We start from the raw sequence: 20,195 nt of genomic DNA, 5'->3' as shown, positions 1-20,195 counted from the left end.
CCAACTTTAATGTGCTAGAATCTTGTTGATTTTGTGCATTCTTCAGTAATTAACCAGCATATTATATATATATAATCTCTATATATATCTTAGTAACTGTAGGCAGGCATTACATCCAACACTGGCAGCACATCACAAATCAGCATGTCAGTTCATTTAACAAAAAAAAAAAAAAAGGAGAGGGTCGAATGCAGTAAAAGAGACTTCTTATGGGGCAAGAAACACCTATGCTTAGTCAGTTGCATAAAGAAATGGTAAATATATGTCCTGCATGATGAAATGACAGATGAAGAAAAACATGCATCTTCATGTAAAGTGAAAAAAAATGAAAACTTTATGGGTTTCTTCGTTTAGGAATCAGCAGTCATCACATTGTTCTCTGCAAAACTTACAGATACATCAATATCTTAGCCCATGGGGGGCAGTATCACACGGTTATAAGGTGTCTTTGAACATGAAAATCACAGAACGAGTCAGGTTGGATGGGACCTCAGTGGGTCATCTGGTCCAACCTCCCTGCCCAAACAGGGTATTCCCAGAGCACTTGGTACATGATTGCATCTCAACAGTCCTGGAATATCTCCAGTGAGAGGGACTCCACAACCTCTCTGGACAATCAGTTCCAGTGATTGGTCACCTGCAGGGTAAAGAAATTCTTCCTCGTATTCAGGTGGAACTTCCTGTGCATCTGTTTCTGCCCATTGCCTCTTGTTTTATTTCTTGGCAACACTGAGAAGAGCCTGGCTCCATTCTTGACAAATTCCCCTCAGATACAATTCAATAATATCCAGTAAAATTCTAAAGCTAATCATAAAAGTTCAGGTAGAATAAAAATAGCATTTAAGGAACTCAAAGAAGTTCAATGTAGCAGTGTAGAACCTGAAGAAAACAACTGCTCATTGCAAAGGAAATTACTCATGAACAAAACAGGTCATTAAAAATTCTTTTCAACATAAAAAGTTCAACACTTCACAGTGTGTGTCAACCTCACATCGATATAATCACCAGTCCTCAGTACCACAACTTCTCTTCCATGAGTTGCTAAAAGCTGTTGTTTTCTAGCTCAGATCATCAAGCAGATACACAGCATGACTCAACTCTGGGAATCTTGCTGTTTCATCACTTTGCTTTATTCTATGTTAGAAAACCAAAATGGCTTTCCCAGTGACCACACAAAATGAACCAGCTGTGTTCTGGCTGAATAAAATGCATACACCAGGTCTGCACAGGATGGAATGAGAAGTTTTGGTCAGAAATCCAGTTTAATCACTTGCAACTATAATCGACTCTGTTCATTTAAATGCCATTCAAAACTCTGAAGGTCCATTAAGCACAGCAGAACACCAAATACCCATTCTCTCAAGAGATCAAAAAAAGTAGCAAAAGCCAAACTTCAAAGCAGTTTCAGTTGGAGAAGTAAAAATTACTTGCTGATGGCACCCATATCACAGGATGAGTGAAGATTAGAAGGGACCTCTGGAGATAACTTTTAGCTCAACCTCCCTGCTCAAAGCAGATTATTCACAACATTGCCCATGCTGAATCAAAGATAATTAAACCCCCAAATGGTTAAACTGAGTATTGCAATAACCTCAGATTTTTATGGTAGTAGACAGGAGGATGGTAGTAAACAGGAAATCATGTCCCCTGAGAGCTTTTCATGTACTGGAAGCAAACACTTGAAATTTGAATTAGAACACTCCTCTCTTTCCAATGAAACATAACAAAAAAACCCTTCAAACCCCATAAAAAAAAAAAAAAGAAACTATTATTCTATAGAAGAAAGCATGCCTCAACTCAACCCTCATAACCATTTTAGATTATTGTCAAGGGCATCCTTAAGAAAACATAATGCAGTAAACCAGTATAGAAGACACAGAGTAGCATACACCAAGACATTATTTCAAAAACCTTTAGAAATAAAAACAAGACAGATGCAAGTCATGAACAGCACTTACAAAAGCTGATGAGAGACTAAATTCAATACAAAAATAGTCCAGTTCTTAAAAACTGGACATAAGAAGTCCCAAAAGGCATATAATCAAGCTAATTGCCTAGACAAAGTCTCAGAGACACATTCCCCTGACCTCTCTCCTTCACAGAAGAAGAAAAATGTCATCTGAATTGCATGAGCTCACTACTGTTCAGTTTTGTTTTTCCATATGACGCTTTTGCTGGACACTATACATCTTCAGACCACTGACCAGCAATTTTCCCAGTTCACTTTCTAGATCATCCCACAAGTGGAAGGGGGACAATAAAATAATTCAATACATAGCTAAGAAAGAGATTGCAAAAAATTTAATTTGGAGCCAAACACAGATGCAGTGTCTTATTCACTGCATCTTGTCACTCATCATTTGAAAAGAGCCACTCTTGTTTTTCATTACTTGTATTTCATCATGTTTTCATCTAATCACTGATGTTATGGCTGCAATATTTCTTACTGTAGGCAAAGCAGACAAGAGTGGTCACAGAAGGAAAGCTGAAGAGAAGAATTAGCTCTTCATCGGGCAATGTAATTGGATCATACCTGTTCTACACAAAAGTTCCTTAAGAGCAGTCTTTGCCAGGAAGGGAGAAAAGGGGGAGAAGACAAAAGCTAACACAGTTTCCTTCTTGCTGGATTAACTGACATGACTTCAGAGCACGTGTACTATGTGCAAAGTAAGTGGAGTTAAGTCCATAGCAAACTGACTGCACGTGTTCTTAAGTAGTAGCTCACTAGAATTATTATTATCATCCTCAAATTATGTTACTATTTTAACATTTTTAAATACAATCTATTACACTGTTAAATGGAGACATAATAAGATGCTGGAGGGTTTATATTGCTGATGCCTAGCAACTTAGAGTAAATGTGAAATGCTTTATGAAAATGTGATATTATTACTGTGCCTTTGTATAAACCTGTGCACATATATTATCTCTTTTTAAGCGTGTGTTGAACATTTATAAATCTGTAATGGAACTGGAAACTGTTTTTAGATTGTCGATGGTTTAAAAGGAAAAAAAGGGTCACTGTCATTGTGTAACTCATCTTTCAGTCAGAAGTGAAAGTTGCAAAGGATTTTCCGTTCTTCAGATTTCTCTTTCTAGTGTTATTGGAAAGCTTGTCTTCTTGTTTAAATGAATTTCCTTTTAATCTCCTCTCTGAGCTGCTGGATAGATGAAGCCTCTTAAAAAATTCAGGATATCACTGTAATTGTAAATTGATCTGCTTCTGTGGCAGAAGGCTGGGTCCCTCCATCCAGGAAAGAGACTGTCTTCTCAAAGTTGTTTTTCAGACAAATGATTTATCTCTCTTATTATTGTATTATTCTTTAATGGAAAATCAGTTTTTAAACAAAACTACTACTTTTTGGATTGTTTTATTCCTGGTAACATACAGGAAACGAAGCTAACTGCCAAAGCTAATGTGAAATATTTCCCAGTCTGAAATTTTTAAGTTTCCTAAATGAGAGTTTGACTCTACTTACATAGGAACTAAAACTGTATCAAGACAGCTAAAATGCACATATTCATCACTGCTTAAATCCTGAATTAATGCAATATATTAATAGACACAGGAAAATTCCCCGCTGATTTTTGATGCAGAGTTAAGGTTGAAGCACTGTTATGACTATGCAATCTTTAAAACAGACACGTAACTCATTAGGATCAAAGTAGGGGAAATTATCCATCTACTTTAGTGCTGAATCCACATACCCTATTTGCCTTTAGCTCTTTGGTTATGAGATCTGGCATCACTTAGATAATTTTACCTAATCCATCATTAGCTTTCATGTGTCCTATATTCTGTGGAACAAACCTAAATTTAACAAACCCAACTTCCCATCAATTACCACACTGAATATATTACACGTCAGCACAGGACACAAAGATTAGACATGCTGAACCACATCTTTCTTTGTGAAAATTCAGTATGTTTAGAGGACTTTTAATGATACTGACTCCAATTGTAATCATTGCTCCTTCTCATTGTGGACAGGCACTAATACTCTGATCTTTATGTACAGCACAGAGCTGCTGAACAAAATGAAAAACCTCAGAAGACACAGAAAATATATAAGAGATCCCAGTAACAGTGGCACAGAGTCACAAATGTGGAGTTTTTTAATTGCAATATTTGCTTGGATGGTAGAATCCTGTAAGATGACCTATTTTTCCCCTGCAATCCTGCCAGTAAACATTAGTTATTTAGATTAACTTTCTCCCTCCACATACACAAAGCACACAAAAAGGTTATTACTTACAACAAAAACTCAACACGCTGCTGTTGTGTTATCACAGCATCCTTACTTACCGGTCTTCCACAAATACACTGATGAAGTTTGAAATTCACTTTGTGCATGAGCATCCCAGGTTCCCAGCAGCAGAAGCACGAGAACTCCCACGCACCGAGCAGGCACCCCTGGACCACGGCAGAGAGAAGCGCTCCCCTCGCTCAACCCCATGCCTCCAGCAGCCTGCCGCTGCGTCCAAAACCCGCAGCACCACCACGAAACCTTCTTCAAACGATCCTCCCCTCTTCAGAATTTCCTCACGGGGAGAAAGGGACTGGAAACCTCTCTCCCGCTGCTGTGCATGGCAGTTGAAAAGAAAAAACTGTTTAACACCAGGGAACAATAGAGTCCTCGCTCGCTCTTGCTGCTGCTACTGCAGCAGCTCCTCGTGCTGGTATGGTCGCTGCTCCACGCTCTTCCATTCAGCGCTTATAGCAGTTTTCCATCAGCTAAAAGCGAGACAGCTGTCCGCAGGGGGCTCCAGCTGACTGAGCGGGTTATCTTGCTCTGGGAGGCAGCAGCAGTCATTTACACCAGCTGGAGAGAGTGAGAGACAGAGAGAAACAGGGATGAGGAGAAACACAAATAGCCCAGTGCTGTAATCTCAGTGTAGAGAGTGACTGCAAAAGGCTGGCTTCCCAGACACATCTCTCCCTGGAATATCCCAAATGATACATACTAATAAGAAAAGAAGAAATCATCATCAGACATGCTTCAGAAACAAAAGTCATTCAACCAGAACAGATATAAACAGAACAATATATAACAATTAAGAGAGCATCAGACATTCGTCCTGATAATCCTATGTATGCTGCATTAACCATTTTGTAAACAACAAAAAAATAAGTGATTACACATGCTTTAAACAGACAATTAAGACCTTATGAAGGGAAATAGAAGAAAATGTAGAAAAAATAAAAAAAAATAAAAAACCACTACCTTGTCTTGCATATATTTATCAAATGTGCTTCAGGTAATGGCATATAGCTATCTGCTATGAGGACAGATGAATATGTGTGTATGATAATGTGTATGTATGTGTAAGCACACCACTTCTGTGGTAGATAAAGTGTGCACGTAATATATAACACAAGATAACATCCTTTCTTATCCAGAAAGTATGTACACATATATACATGCATAAATGTCAACTGTGTAATTTGAAATAATTTGAAGATCAAGTTATCAATCATTTTACATATGAAAGTATGCAGGATACATTAGGCTGTCAAGATGCTACAAAAATGTGGAGAGAGACAAAGCCTTTCAAATAGGGATCTTTATCTCTCCCACCCACTACGCAGTGAACAGACACTATAACAAGCCTAAAGATTGGATTTCTGACACCTATAAACTGGGAAGCAAATGAGGAATTTTCAAGGAAACCAATATCATATTCAGAAAGTTACATTAAAAATAAAAAAACAAAACAAAAAAAAAAAAAAAACAAAACAAAAAAAAAACCCACAGTAAGAGCACAGGACCCAGAGTTGAAAAATGATGGAGCTATTGTTGTTTAAAGAAGAAACCTTCAGTCAACCTCTCTTGGGACGCCTGTCATTTTGCACAACCTTCCCAGACTCAGCCTTTTCACATGCATTAGATTAAAATCAGTTGTGATCAAATAATTCCCAAGTCCTTGCCTGTTTAAATATTCTGACATCAGAGCAAATTAGCAATGTTGAAGGTTGCAAATTCGTCTTTGTTTACTTTCCACTCTGTTACGCCTCTAAGAGGGAATTAAAGGCTCAGGGAGCTATAGCACCATGAGGCTGTGATTAAGAGAGATAAGCAAGTGTGGATTACTGTTCCTCAGCTGTTGAAAAACAGGCAACAATCAGGAGATTATAGGTTGATAAGGGATACATAGAAAGCCATGATCTTAACAAATTTATAGCATCCTGATCCAGAACTTGTACCCTCAGCTAAAAGCACTTCAGGAGGTACATTTTATTCACTTCTGCTACATCATACTGTATTCACTTTAGAAAGCATAGTTTCCCCTTCAGCCTTTGCTTTGAACTAGAGAGAACACTTTTAAAACAAAATTTTTTCTGAGTTCATTGATTTACATCAATTTTACAGCTACATTTGCAGTTAACTTAATCACACACATAGTATTTAACAGGCTGTGTAGAGGGCCTTAAGAATATTCAACATAATAAAAATAATGCCAGCTTCATAATTTATGAAAAACAGGATTAAGAATCTGAGGGCTTAAAGATGTTTTAAGAACCTCAGGAAATGTATGACAATAGCTGAATTGACTTGCACACTTAAAACATATGTAGCTTATATATTCCTTTGAAAAATTAAGAGTAAAAATGTTGACTTTTTAGCCAGAGCTATGCACCAGAGGAAGAGTCAAGTCTATAGAGAGACTAGGGGAAAAGACACCCTTTTCAGAGTTATTAAATACAATGGATTCTACCTAGAATTTTTTATGAATGTATAAAGAAAGCCTCTGAGAATATTTTGTACGTGACTCAGATCATCTGGAAACATCATCAGGGAACAGATCATCCATGTAGTTGGCACAATGAATCAAAGTGGGTTTTGACAGCAGAACAAAGCAGCATCATGACAGAGGGTAAGCACATGTACACAAACACTCAAATATTTTCTTATATTTATGCAGCTATAGGACCACATACTTCAAAACCAGTAAAATATAGATTATTAAAGTAAAATATCTTCACACTACTTTTCATGGTTTTACCATTTTTTCAGTCACGAAATCAATGAACTACAAAAGAATAATTCCACCATTTTTTTTTGTCAGAAGATATAATGAAAGAAAACTGTTCAGAAATAGGTCACAGAGACAAAATGGAAGAAATATTTATTATGCAAAAGTATTTTTGTGTCTGGGGGAAAAAAAAAAAAGGATCTCTGAAGAGCTGGTTTTGGGACACACTAAGTCACTTATGCAGTACATGCACTCATCTTTTACTCAAGACAGGGAAAGGACAGTGATACCCCAGGCCAAAAAGTAGGCTGGTGCCTGAAGACACAGACACCAACACCAACCTCATCAACCTAACTGCAGGAATTAGACCTCTGTAACAAAAGAGGGAATATATCCTGATTGGAAGTTTCAGTTGCCATCAGCATGCCTTTCTGGGAAAGTTGTTAGCCATTTCCACTCTGGTGTGTCTGAAGCCCTATTACCCTCTCCTATTTGCCGCGGTGAACACGGGACTTCCCTCCAGTTAACAATGCAACCGCTATTTCCAGCCCAACTTCTAATATATACTTAACAATCGTAATTTATCAGTTGTTCATGGCTTAGACATTCCCAAAGAAATGGTTAAGTATTTCTGAGAAGAAGCCTCTATACAAAGCACAGAAATAAACTATGATTGACATTAGTATCCATATCACAAACTTAATATGTCATCATTGTCCCTTAGAGCACCAACATGGGAGCCTCAGCAGACACAGTTATTTATTTAGATGTAGAGTTGGCACTTGGGGATATGATTTAGTGGTGGACTTGGAAGAGTCAGGTTAGTGGCTGAATTCCATGATCCTAAAGATCTTTTCCAAACTAAATAATCATAATTATTTTATTTGAGGCACAACAGCTACAAGAAGTCTGTAAACTACTCACACAAAACACTGACAACTTAGCACCTTTTCATTTTTCTGCAAAAAGTATAACTAACCTCAAAGACCTTTATGAAATGACATAGAGTTAGCCATGAAATATTGTAATAACTTTGCTCACATTTCCTAGCATTAAAAAGTTAGAGGATGACAAAATAAGCATGAAATACCTTTTATTTTACGGAAAGAGAAATAATAAGATATATACACAATCAACCTGGCGGTATTCCTCTGCTACCAGGCAGTCCCATGCTAGCACCCTTCTCTTTATGAAATGCCATGAATAAAAGGTTCAGGATCATATTATCTTATACCCTGATGATGTTGTATTTCTACATATAGTAAGAGCTAAGAGCATGCAGAGACTACTATATATATATGGCACATTTGTTGCTAGAGTAAGCAATACACGACAAAGAACTGTGTTCAGAATCACTTTCATCTGCCTTCAATTCACACTGGTTATGCCAAACCTTTAGGGAAGTTTCAGTCCATTTTTGTAGATCTATAGAAGATGTTTTACAAACTCTATAACTGTACCCCACTAAACCATCTGTGCTGCATGAGTACTAGACTAGCATAAAAAATACAGAATGAGTAGTAGAATAGCCCAAATTCTAAAGAGTGAAAAATGTTTTATTTATTGTGTAGAAAAGTCAAAGTCCTCTTCATCTAAACTGTGCTAGTTTTGATTGCTCTCCAAGACTTTTCCCCTTCTCTTAGGTATGAAAATGACAAATATTGCCAAGACAAATAAATCACCTATCTCCTATTCATTTAGCTCTACGGTTACAATGAGTTTATTATAGCCAATGCCCACTGGATAATAGAGTACCAAATATTTCTGAGAAGCTTTGTAAATTTGTAACATGCTGATCTTGTTCTGTTGCCATATGAGGTAGGATGCCCTTGGAAATATCCATTTCATGGGATGTAGTGATGCGGTTGCACCCCCAACTTTTAGAGAAGTTAGAAAGGTGAAATATATGCCCTTACATGTCTGTTTCCTTGTAAGATCCACGACCTAAATAATTCTCATAACAGTTAAAAGAAGCTTTTGTTCTCTTCATTCCCTTACAAACTCACGGGCCAAAAATTCTAGTTCTGCATTTTGTGAGAGCCTGACTTTCATGAGGATATTTTATTACAGTCACAAGTATATTGTAATAATTCTCTTCATATGGGACCTGCAAGAACTTTACTAGATATTGAGTACTTCAGGATGGAATAAGCTGCACGGGGCTCTCTTAATCTTAAGAACTCTTTACCAGACTCAGAAACAATCTCTTCTTTTTCTTCATATCTATGCTAAGGACCCCAGTCAGGGAAGCCACAAAAATATGCTAAACATGAAAAATCTGAAAAAAAAAAAAAAGTTAGTTTTTCAAAATATGACAGCTCCAGTCTTTAAGTCCAAAATTACACGTGCTGTGCAAAACTTGCAGCTGAAGTTATTATTTAGGGATCCTAAATACATGGCCTCTAGGTGTCACACTCGACCATGTCATAATAAGCTATTATGGATTTCTTTTTCTTTCATAGCAGGTAAGAGGCCTTGATTTTATCCTTTCAGGGTTTTTATGTCACATCCTCTTTGTAAGCTCGCAATTTTTAAAATAAACAAACCACCCCATCCTCTTTTATACAAGTTGTGCAATTATTCACAGTTTTCCCAGAATAACTGTTTTTGCAAACATTAGAGGTTTCACGATGCCTGTCTCTTAAATTTGTTTCATTCTTTTAGGTCATGGATTTGAAGAAAAAATTAGGAACTTTCAGGGTTATGTGTTTGAGCTGCACAGAAGAAAGCATCACATGTACAAAGCAACTAGAGTATATTAATAATGTGCATTTAAACTCTTCATTGTTTCCTGATTACTACAAAAAATTGCTACAAGAAAAAGTTATTTTTGAAAAATTAATGAAGATTCTACTGACATGAATGATTAGAAATATCTCTTCATCTAGTTATGACTTTATAAATGCTTTGCTTTTATTTAGGTAAGATAGCAATTCTTGGACTGATTTATCTTTTTTTAAGGTTTTCTTTTTATAGTTTGATTATATTGGGGGAGGAAGGGTGGTGTTTGGTTTTTAATCTATTTCATATCTAGACATTTTCCTAGCCATTCTTTCATTGGTATGGGGTGGTTTTTCAATTGTAGGTAACAAAATCGACGTCCTTGGCATGAAACACTCACAGTAAACAAGTATTCTTCATAAGGAGAGCGCACTGAGATACAGCCAGGAAGTATATCTAGAACTGCTTGCTGGGACATCAAGCTAGAGGAATTTAAGTAAGAAATCAATGAATTTATCCAGGAGGACACCCAGTTTTGGATAAAGATACATGATGAAAAAGTGTATTTACAATTTTTGTTTTCAAGTGTTAGTTTTGATTTGATAATGTAGCCAAAAGGCTACTGGGCTAAATAGATCAATATCATTGTGAAATGTAATGGTTCAAGAACTGAAAAAGATCAGATTAAATTGCCTAATTTTACTTTATGGCTTTAAACTCTGTGAATAAACATTGTTCTTTCTGCCCAGATTACACTGGCTTCAATGCAAACCACATGAAGAAGATCCTATCCAAAGATGAGAACTGATTGAGAAGATCAAAACTGACTCCATGACCCTTTCTGTGTTAATAAAATGGAAAAAAAACCACATGAGAAAAATGGTGATTTTTTCACTTAAAAGCTTTTGGTAACCCCTGTTTTGGGAAAGAAACTTGAACTTCACTTGTGCTGGGAATGATCGGTGTGCTCTTCTCATCATAAACTCCAAAGAGAAGTCTGCACAAACTAGAACCTCCTCTGTAACTGTGGTACGAGGATGCACTTGCTTACAGAGTGCTGAGGGTAAATAAAATTTGTGTGCAAAAGTGGAACATAAGTGGCTTCTAAGTCACTAGGATAGAATGCTTGGAAAACAGTGATAGGAAGAGCCAAGAAAACAGGCTGAAATCAGGATAAGAAACCTAACTGGAGAAAAAAACTTCAAGGAAGTAGTGACAACCAGAAATTGTGTGGCTGCGCTATCCACTGTTTACTCTTTTAATGCATTTGATGTGGCTCTACAGTTTGTATAGGTATGTGAATAAGACTGCACACAGAATGGACCTATTTTAATCTAACTTTCGTTATATCAGTTTCAGAAAGCCCAATAGGGACTTCACTAGTGGAGAAAACAAACCAACCCAGTTGACCATAACTGCCATTTAGAACCAGTTTTTAACTCCAAGCCCATTATACTAGATTTTCCAAGAGGTAACCAAAATACAGCATTTAATGGGTCTTTCCAAGTCAACTCTATTCCTCCAATGTATGTGTGTACTTTTGAAATTTGAGTTCCTTAAATCAATGGGAACAGCTAGCCCCCATGTCTAGCATGAACTTAGGCTGAATCTAAATGTTTATCTAGACAACAGGCATATTGGAAAAAAATAGGGGTTAAAACTCATAGTTGGAAATGCAAATAAGTAAAATTATTGACAGGACCTGAAAAGCAGGCAGGGAGATTTCAAAGACACAATGGAGAGGTAAGTACTGAAATCCCTGGCAAGGGGAACAGAAAGAGAATGAAATAAACAAAGAAAATCAGTGCCCATTGTCTTTGAAAATCCTCTCCAGGGAGAGCTTAGTAATATGCACATACCGAATCACCATAAACAAAAGCCACCTTCAGTCAATTTTAAACCTTTTTCTTATTAAAATCCTATTGATTGATCATCCTTCATCTACACGTCTGACAAGCCAATTTCGATTTTCAAGGAGGGAAATGCTGGTCTTCTTTTTCAGGCCATAAATCACTCAAACATTCTGTTATCAATTCTCAAATTAGTTAAGTAATAAAGATTAATAAGAAAATTAAACAAGGTTGATTTCTTTAGTGAGTTGTTGTTTCATTGGTGCAGCTTTTTTTAACTTAATCAATACATTTAGTGGTTTCCAGAAATGCACACTCAGTAGTAGCGACAAACACAATATAGGTGGAAATAGCTTTTAATAATTTGTTAACTTCTTAAGAGTCCTAATTTAGTAGGCCAAAAGTACAGCTATGTGTTTTGTGCTGGCTTCAACAGATCGATAAACAAGAGGAGTATTACTTCAGTAAACTGATTAGTGTATCTCACACCATTCAGACACAGGGTAAGATGAGGTGAGATTTAAAGCATTCTGAATTAATAATCAAGGTTCAGTGGGGATTTGCTAACTAACTAAGCCCTAAGATAGAACCCCATTATGTCATTAATAATAATTTGCAGAATCTTAGGTTATAATTAAAGTTACAGCACTAAAGATAATATCTCAAAATAAATCCCTCCCTCTCTAATATTATCTAAAACTTCACAAGTATGTTTTGTCATACTTCCATTATATGGTAGTTGCTTTAACTAGGATGTGGAAGGCAAATCTGTTCCTACTGATCAATCTTACTATTAAAAATTATAGGTCACTCACTGAAGTCAACTCTAGAGCAAACTACAATGCAAGAAGCAAATCTGAATAAGGAAGAACACAAAGTTAACAAATTCTAAGTGCATATTAATGAACAAAAGTTACAATTTCAAACCACACAGACTAGTTGCAAAATGCTGAGCTATGTTAACAAAACCTCCCATTCTCTGAAGTGCTGCCTTTTCTTCCTCCTTTTCTGCTGAGCATCATCCTTGCTTCCATTTCATTGCACCAATATTTCTATGGCAAAAAGAAAGCAAGTAGCCAAACCTGTGCATCAAGATAGCTGATATCACAACCACATATAACTGAATTTTCTACATACACATCACAATGCATTTAATGCATTCTCTGTGCTGATGAAAAAATTTTTCTAAATTATCGGCATTAGCATTAAAACTAGAGCCTCATTAAAGTGGATCAAACCAAGCTTAAGGTGATGTGACACTTTTCAGGATGGGAAAAACATTCATAAAATTGGCACCATTGTTCTTCCCTATGATCACAAAAGACAATATAGCCAGTTTTCTCCAATCACTATTACATTTGCACATCTGAAAATGGGATGAAAGCTTTCTAATTAACTGTTAGTGGGAGCTCTGGTGCTTCCACAGGTTTTTCCCATGAGACTCAAAACTAACCTTGGTCTAAATAACTGACATTTGCATCTTTACACTCTCTGCAGTATACGAGACAGCTTCATTTGATATACTGCCCACTGAAGGAAGAAATGGTGTGGAGGAGATTCTCAGTGACTGAACTATTACTGAAATATTACAGAAACTTGCAAAGCAGTTGTCTCTGGATCAGCATGCAGTTCAGTTGTTACCATCCAGTTAGATCAGTAGAGCATGATTTCCCTGGGACAAGGAAATTTAATTTACAGAGATGAAGTGGCGGGGAGAGCACTAAAAATTTGAAGTGTGAATTTGAAACCACAATGGCAATGTTTGAATGATGCTGAGTTCAGGTAAAACAACAAACTGAGTTCAGGTAAATAGATAGACATCATTTACCAGTGCAAAAAAAAAGATACATCATGTATAAAGCAAAAGTCGATCTTCACATAAAAACCTGTTTCCTAGATGTATCAATAGGATAAAAAATAAGTAATGATTATTTCATATTAGTGACTTAAATACACATATTAACATTAATATGCTAACTAGATGCTAACACAATTTATGTCAGCTTAAATTCTCTTAGCCCCCATATATAAATACAGACACAACACACAATTTCAGTTGTCTGGCTGATATATTGGTGCCTAAGTATAAGGTTACTTTTCTGAGACATCCCACACAGTGAACGGAAAATAGCAATCTTTGCAATATGTTGCTAAAATACTCTCACCACCAAGTCCACCTCCATACACTGCCTGCAGACACTTCTTCATGTGCTCAAATATTAATGTCTCCATCAGACAGATTGACTCAGAGGTATTTTCAAACCTTAAATATGTACAAAAGCTATTTTTATTATATTACTATTTAGTATTTTTCTTTATCAAGGACAAAATCGAATAATTCAGACTTTCACATGAAGAACTATGAAAAAAACAAAAAATACATTCTGCTTCCTCCAAAAGTTAATAGAAAACCATTATAAGCAACCTGCTTTGGAAACGTTGGAGGATAACTGAACCGTAAATCCTCAGATCGTTTTAGTCCTTTCTCCTTCCTACACATATACAAGCAAGACCATAACATATGTAGAAATTTACCCAAATCTGATTATTGTACATGGTCTTATCTAAAGGATGTTAAATATCTTATGGTCTTTGAATGCATCTTAAATACTGAAACTGACTGAATAGCCGGACACATTGTACCTCACTTAGGCTAAAGGAGGGTAGAATTCAATAAATTCATCCCCTGTAAAGCTACAGGGTTGCCATAGCAAAGTAATATACTGAGAGGATTCAGGAAAGAACTCCATTGTCAAACACTTTAAACATGCCTACACCAAATCCCCTCTCTCTATCAGTAACTGGTTGACTGGCAGTCAACAAAACACTTGCTTGATTTCCAACCTTGTGAATCAAGACTTTTTTTAATATAAAACTTAACTATATTGACTTGACTGCAATGGTCTCCGAGAAAAATTATTCTTGATTTGCAGATAGGCAGTTTGACAGGGCTTCCTCTAAGCTCCCAAGACCTAATTTTCATATCTGAAGGGATTGGTGAAGTACAATAAGTTTTCCCTGCTTCTGTTAAGGGTTGAGGCTTCTGACTTCATCTCCTAAGTTTTCTAGGTGCATACATAATTTTGACAAAGGGAAGAACCACACATCTTGAATCTTTGGCAGAAAGAAGGAAAATAAATCTTCCTATCTCTCTTACATGTATTCAAGAAGAAAATTGCTATTATCTTTGGCCAGGACAGAACCTCTTCTTTCCACCAAATATTTAAAAAGTTTCAAAGAGATCATCTATTACAGAGAGATTTTCATAGTGCTGTCTTTGTAAGAAATTCTACAGAAAGAAAAATAATTGAAATATTAATAGGGGATGGCATTTTCATTACATTCACATGTTTAGTACATAATTCAGAAATCCACTCTCTTTTTTTTTCCCATTTGAAAAAAAATTAATATTGCATTAATTCCTTCTCTTTTGTGTGTCACATTCTGTTTCACATTCCCATGCTTATGCTAATCTATAATTTCAAGTAGTGATCTTCACATGATATCACAATGAAACAATCAAAAATTAGTCTCTTTGGCTTTGTATAATGGAATAGAGAAGACTCTAGTCATTTGATTTCAGAATGGATCATTAGCCACTGTATTCCTAAACCATTTAAGAGAAATAATTTGAAATCAAACAATAAATAAACCTAATGCATACCTCTAAGCAGAAAGTAATTAAAATAGATAGCAAACATTTGCTTTATTGTCTGTTTTCCCCCTAAATTATGATTCTTGCAACAGTTCCTTAAAAGGTTTTCACTTAAACTGCATTGCAAAAATGAGATCATATTCATTGTACGCTCTTCATTAACTCAACTGATGGTGTTTTAATTCCTACAACATACAAAGTCTGATGTTCATTTTGCAATTTGACATAGCTAGTGTGTGCTGAGAATAATTAGCTTCACTATGACAGAACAAATTATTTCTTTGCAAAACACACACACCACTTTTTAACAAAGATTATTGGAAAATTTTGAAGGTATTTCTTGTCTTACACAGAAGCAACTCTTTCACGATTAACTAACTTTTCTGTACCCTGATTTTCCCTAATGAACTAATAACCCATGTTCTATCTGCTGGTAAACACTAAGAACTAAGAGATGAGAAATGACACAACACAAGTGTTGTCTGTTCTACTGAAACACATTGGATTATAAACAGTAAATGCAATTTAAAAGACTAGGGATTAACCAGAGAGACAACATCAAGGAAATTCGTTACAACTAACCAATTCATTACAATTTCAATACAGACTATTAAATTATGATGGGATACTGCCTAAGACTTCCCATAGAAAACCAAACACCACATCGATAATTTGGTGAACATATTATGTTAACATATGCAGGTATATGAATGAAGTTGAACAGTTACAATATTCAAAAATATTGTTCTTCTCACTCTATTCTCAGAACTACAACATGGCATCCATGATGTGATATCTGGAAATGTGCCTTATGTTAAAATGTTATGAACATCAGTACAGGCCATGAATCAGCAAGTGACAGAATAACACCTGAAAGTCAGTAAAGGTGCAACCCGATGTCACTGTGGGCTGATTTAATGGGTGGTGTGTGGCTGTCTGGCTGTAGCGGGTTGGGTTTGTAACCGGGCAGAAACACCAATTTAGTGTAGTGGTTTGGTCCAAAATACTCATTACTGTTTATCTTCTGTGAGATAAGAATTAGGAGAAACGCAAAGCAGGCACCAAACTTGAAAGAATATAAAGAAGTTTATTAACAGACCTAAAAGAAGAAAAAAAATCATACCACATCTTCAGAACTCTTCTCCTCCCACCACCTTTCTCCCTTCTCCCACTGACAATGTAAAAAGACAACCCTTAAGATGTTCAGTCTGTTTACCACTTCCATAATAACCTTGTTCAGTCCATTTAGGAAGAGGAGTCTCTCTTGCCCATGCCATGAAAACATTATCACAACAAGACAGCCGCCCGGGTTGGTTCTCTGCTCGCATGTGAGTCCCTTCCCCCCCCCCCCCGACTTGCAGATTTTCCCACAACTGCTTTTGAGGGTCCACTCTTTAAATTACTGGGGTAAAATTTTAAGGTTGAGCCGTTCAGAAACAAAAGTTCTTTTCACCCATCTCTGGGAGCATTTCATCTCTAAGAACAGGGGCCCTTCTCCTTCCCTGGGAGCAAAGGGTCTTCCTCATCTTCATCTTTAGGACTATCTCTGGGAGCATCTCTAGGAACTGAGGTTTCCTCCTTTTCCATTTGGAGCAAAAGTCCTCATCACTTCCATCTCTCCCTGTTCAAACTTCTCATGAAATTACAGCTGCATCAGCATCTGCCTATCTCAGCACAGGTGCTTTTGCTCACAAGTACAAGTTGAACACTCCACCCCCCATGTCTTCATGAAATTACAATGGGTACTCTGATGTATCATAGCTTCAGAACAGAATTTCAGCTTTAAGCATCTCCTCCTTCTCTTCCCTCAGGTTTTCAGCTCTTCACAGCACTAAAAGGGTTAATCTCACCTAGGCCTTGCAGCTGGTATGTGGCTTATCGCTGTTGGTCACCTGACCTCTGCCGGACAGCGATGCAGCTTTAGCTGAATCTTGGCAGCACTGGAGAGGGGGAGCCGCCCGTCTGCCCATAGCAGGGCTGTGGGAGGGGTTCACATGTGGAACAGGGCCCATCGGCTCCAGGATGGCCGTGGCCCGGCCCGGCCTGGCCCGACCAGGGCCTGGGCCAGGCCCGCTGGCCCCCCCATGGGGCCTGCAGCCACCTGTCCCAGCACTGGAAATGAGAGAGAGCTGGGGAGGGAGTTTGTCTATTCTTAAGTGTGGGTCACAGAGGCAGTCACAATTTTAAGTGGCTCAAAGAATTGTCCATATTCAAACTGGCCAGCTGATAGGTTCTGTCAGGTCACAGAGGAAGCTGTAAGCACCCCTTAGCAAGGACATCACTTCTGGGACTATGCTTGCTAACCCATGACACTGGCCAACACACACAAACACACGCACACAGAGTTTGCAGGGAAGTACTACTTACCTTGCAGATGCAGAGTGCCCAGACTTGGAGAAGTGCGGGATGTCACTAACCCACTGCCCAAAGCCTGACTCTGGGACCAGTTAGAGAGAACGCTGCCTTCTCTCCTCAGCCCAGTGCCAAGTTGCCACAGTGCTAAGTGTGGCATGTGTCAGGTAACTTTCCAGATGTGCATGTTTGTGTTTGCACAAGTGAGATTTCCTGCACAGAGCCCATCCTTCCTTGTTTGGTCCACTAACAAATCGTGCATAACAGCAGTCTTTTGTCTAGAGTTCAACTGCCCCTCTCCCCATCAAAACACAGTCAGAACCTTCTCCCCAAATGGTGGTATTTTATGCTCCCCTTAACAGAAATAAGACTTGACCTTATTGTATTTCCTAAAAGCCTAAAGCAACAGAACTAATCCTTCAGTCAAAGAACAACCACTGGAATCTCTCTTATTCCTTATTCCCCTCACTAATGGTATCCAAGGTGTTTTTGCAGTAGTAGTATTATAACCTCTTACTGTAGTATAACAGTGTAGGCTCCATGAGGTAGACATAGACTTTGGACTTTAGGCCAATCACACCTCCTTGAATATCACTCAGACGGAAGAAGACAGTTACTGTGATCTTCAAAAAAAACCATGCAATGCTAATGCTGCATCCAGAAACACTAGTGTGGGCTTCTTCTCTGACTAATATATGAGTATCATCATCATGGGATACAGCAGTAATCCTAGCCTAATCACATAAAGTTTCAAATTCATTTGGCAAGAACAAGAGAAACAAACTCCAACAATACATAAATCAGAACTATGTATAGAACTGAATATCACACCTCCTACATAAAGAAACAGAAACACCATACTGAACTAGGCCTGTACATAAACTGAGAGTTGATAATGTTGAGATTTAGCCACCTGTACATAAAACTACCAAAACCAATCAGACTTTTCTATAACACTAACATTCTACATAGAAAAAATAAGAAATTTAGAAACAAAACCAAAACAGAAAACAAAAGTGTCATGGTTTAGTATAGTTTGGGTTTTTAGTAAAGAGGGCAACAACAAAGATAGACACAAACTTCAAAACCCAACCCAAACCTAAACCAAAAGCCACTAAACCCCAAGCCCACCCAGAATACAACCTTAAGATTAAGCACAATGGTGGCAGGAGAGCACAGCTCACCCACCTGAGCCAGTCCCTCAGCACGTGTGGTACCATCCCACAATGCTGATGAACACTAACACTCAGCACCTTGGACAGAGGCTTTTGAGAAACTGTTGACGTCAAACCATTTTCTGCTTCTATTTGTTCATTTAATGGAGCCTCAGGACCATCTTGACAGCATACTCCTTAGTCTTACATCAACATTTTGCAGTTAAAATACATGTGCAACTAGTAAAACACAGACAAACTGGCATAAGGTTTAGGTCATCCATTCCTTGGTACAGAAACCATTATAGCCTAATACTGCGCTACACTTCTTTTTACATGCGTCAGAGAGACACTGTAAAAATATTACCCTTAAAACTTTCTAACTATTTTACAGAAAATAAAATATTGTCTTTGAACTGTAGCCCTGTTTTCCACAGAAGTTAAATTATTTATCTTGCTGTTTCTCCTTGATACGTCAGTAGTCATACTACCAAATAAACACAAAATAAATTGAGCAGCTGGATGAAATTAATTAGAATAATAGAATCATAGAATATTCTGAGTTGGAAGGGATCAACAAGAATCATCTAGTCCAACTCCTGGCTCAAAAAGTTATACCACGTGCATAAGAGCATCGCCCAAAAGCTTCTTGAGCTCTGCTAGGCTTGGTGCTATGACCATTTCCCTGGGGAGCCTGTTACAGTGCCCACCGTCCCAGATAAGAACCTTTTTCTAATACCCAGCTTAAGCATCCACTTACACAGCATCCTGCTATTCCCTTGGGTCCTGCCACTTGTCACTGGAGAGAAGAGGTCAGTGCCTGCCCCTCCACTTTCCCTCATGAGGATGCTGCAGATCATGATGAGATCTGCCCTCATACTTGACAAAAATCTATTAAGAATATAATTGTTTTAGTAGGGATGAAAATAGTCTATACGCTTCCATCCTGATTAATGTTATAAAATATTATCAAAGTTATGAGAAAGAAGTTTATGGAAGGGGAGAACAAAAATCTGAATCGGTACAGTATCAGTGAGTCTACCTTTGAAAAACAGAAGAAAAACCTAGCATTGTAGAACAAGATTGTTTGCAGGGTCTTTCCTTGAGCTCCCTTGCATGGCAACATTCGTCACATTTATCATAAAACATTACTTCTAAGGGGGAAGGGAAGGGAAGGGAAGGGAAGGGAAGGGAAGGGAAGGGAAGGCTACTATTTTAACAATATGAAATAATTGTGATTTTATTGAGCCAGTTTAAATTGTTATTCTTAAAGCCAGTGTAAGCACAGTTAAATTTAAACCTCTAATCATCATGTAGATTAAACTCAGATGAGTCATAGGAGAAATTTTGCTGATGTTCACTGCAAGAAATCAATAAAAAAATAAAAGAAAAAATATTTATTTCAGAGATGATCTTAAAAATAGACTTAAAAATTACTATTTGGATCCACCTGCAGGCCATTTCAGAAAGACTGTAGCTGAGGGGATG

The 20,195-nt window shown here is 37.4% G+C and overlaps 1 protein-coding gene across 8 annotated transcripts in view; it reads right to left on the bottom strand.

Moving 5' to 3' along the window:
- THSD7A (thrombospondin type 1 domain containing 7A) overlaps window positions 1-20,195 on the bottom strand; it is a 285,991-nt gene that overhangs the window by 196,848 nt on the left and 68,948 nt on the right. For all 8 annotated transcript variants that reach the window (XM_042042958.1, XM_042042963.1, XM_042042964.1 and 5 more), the window contains one exon: window positions 4,307-4,823. In XM_042042958.1, the coding sequence (XP_041898892.1) occupies window positions 4,307-4,457 (151 nt within the window). In that variant the 5' untranslated portion in view covers window positions 4,458-4,823. The remainder of the gene's footprint in view (window positions 1-4,306; window positions 4,824-20,195) is intronic.

The sequence above is a fragment of the Corvus kubaryi genome, unplaced genomic scaffold, assembly GCF_017639235.1.
Source record: "Corvus kubaryi isolate FWS band 111438036 unplaced genomic scaffold, C.kubaryi_AGA036_p1.0 37398, whole genome shotgun sequence".
NCBI classification, from domain to species: Eukaryota; Metazoa; Chordata; class Aves; order Passeriformes; family Corvidae; genus Corvus; species Corvus kubaryi.
The sequence above is the reverse complement of the archived record's forward strand: the minus strand, read 5'-3'. Positions and strand labels throughout refer to the sequence as shown.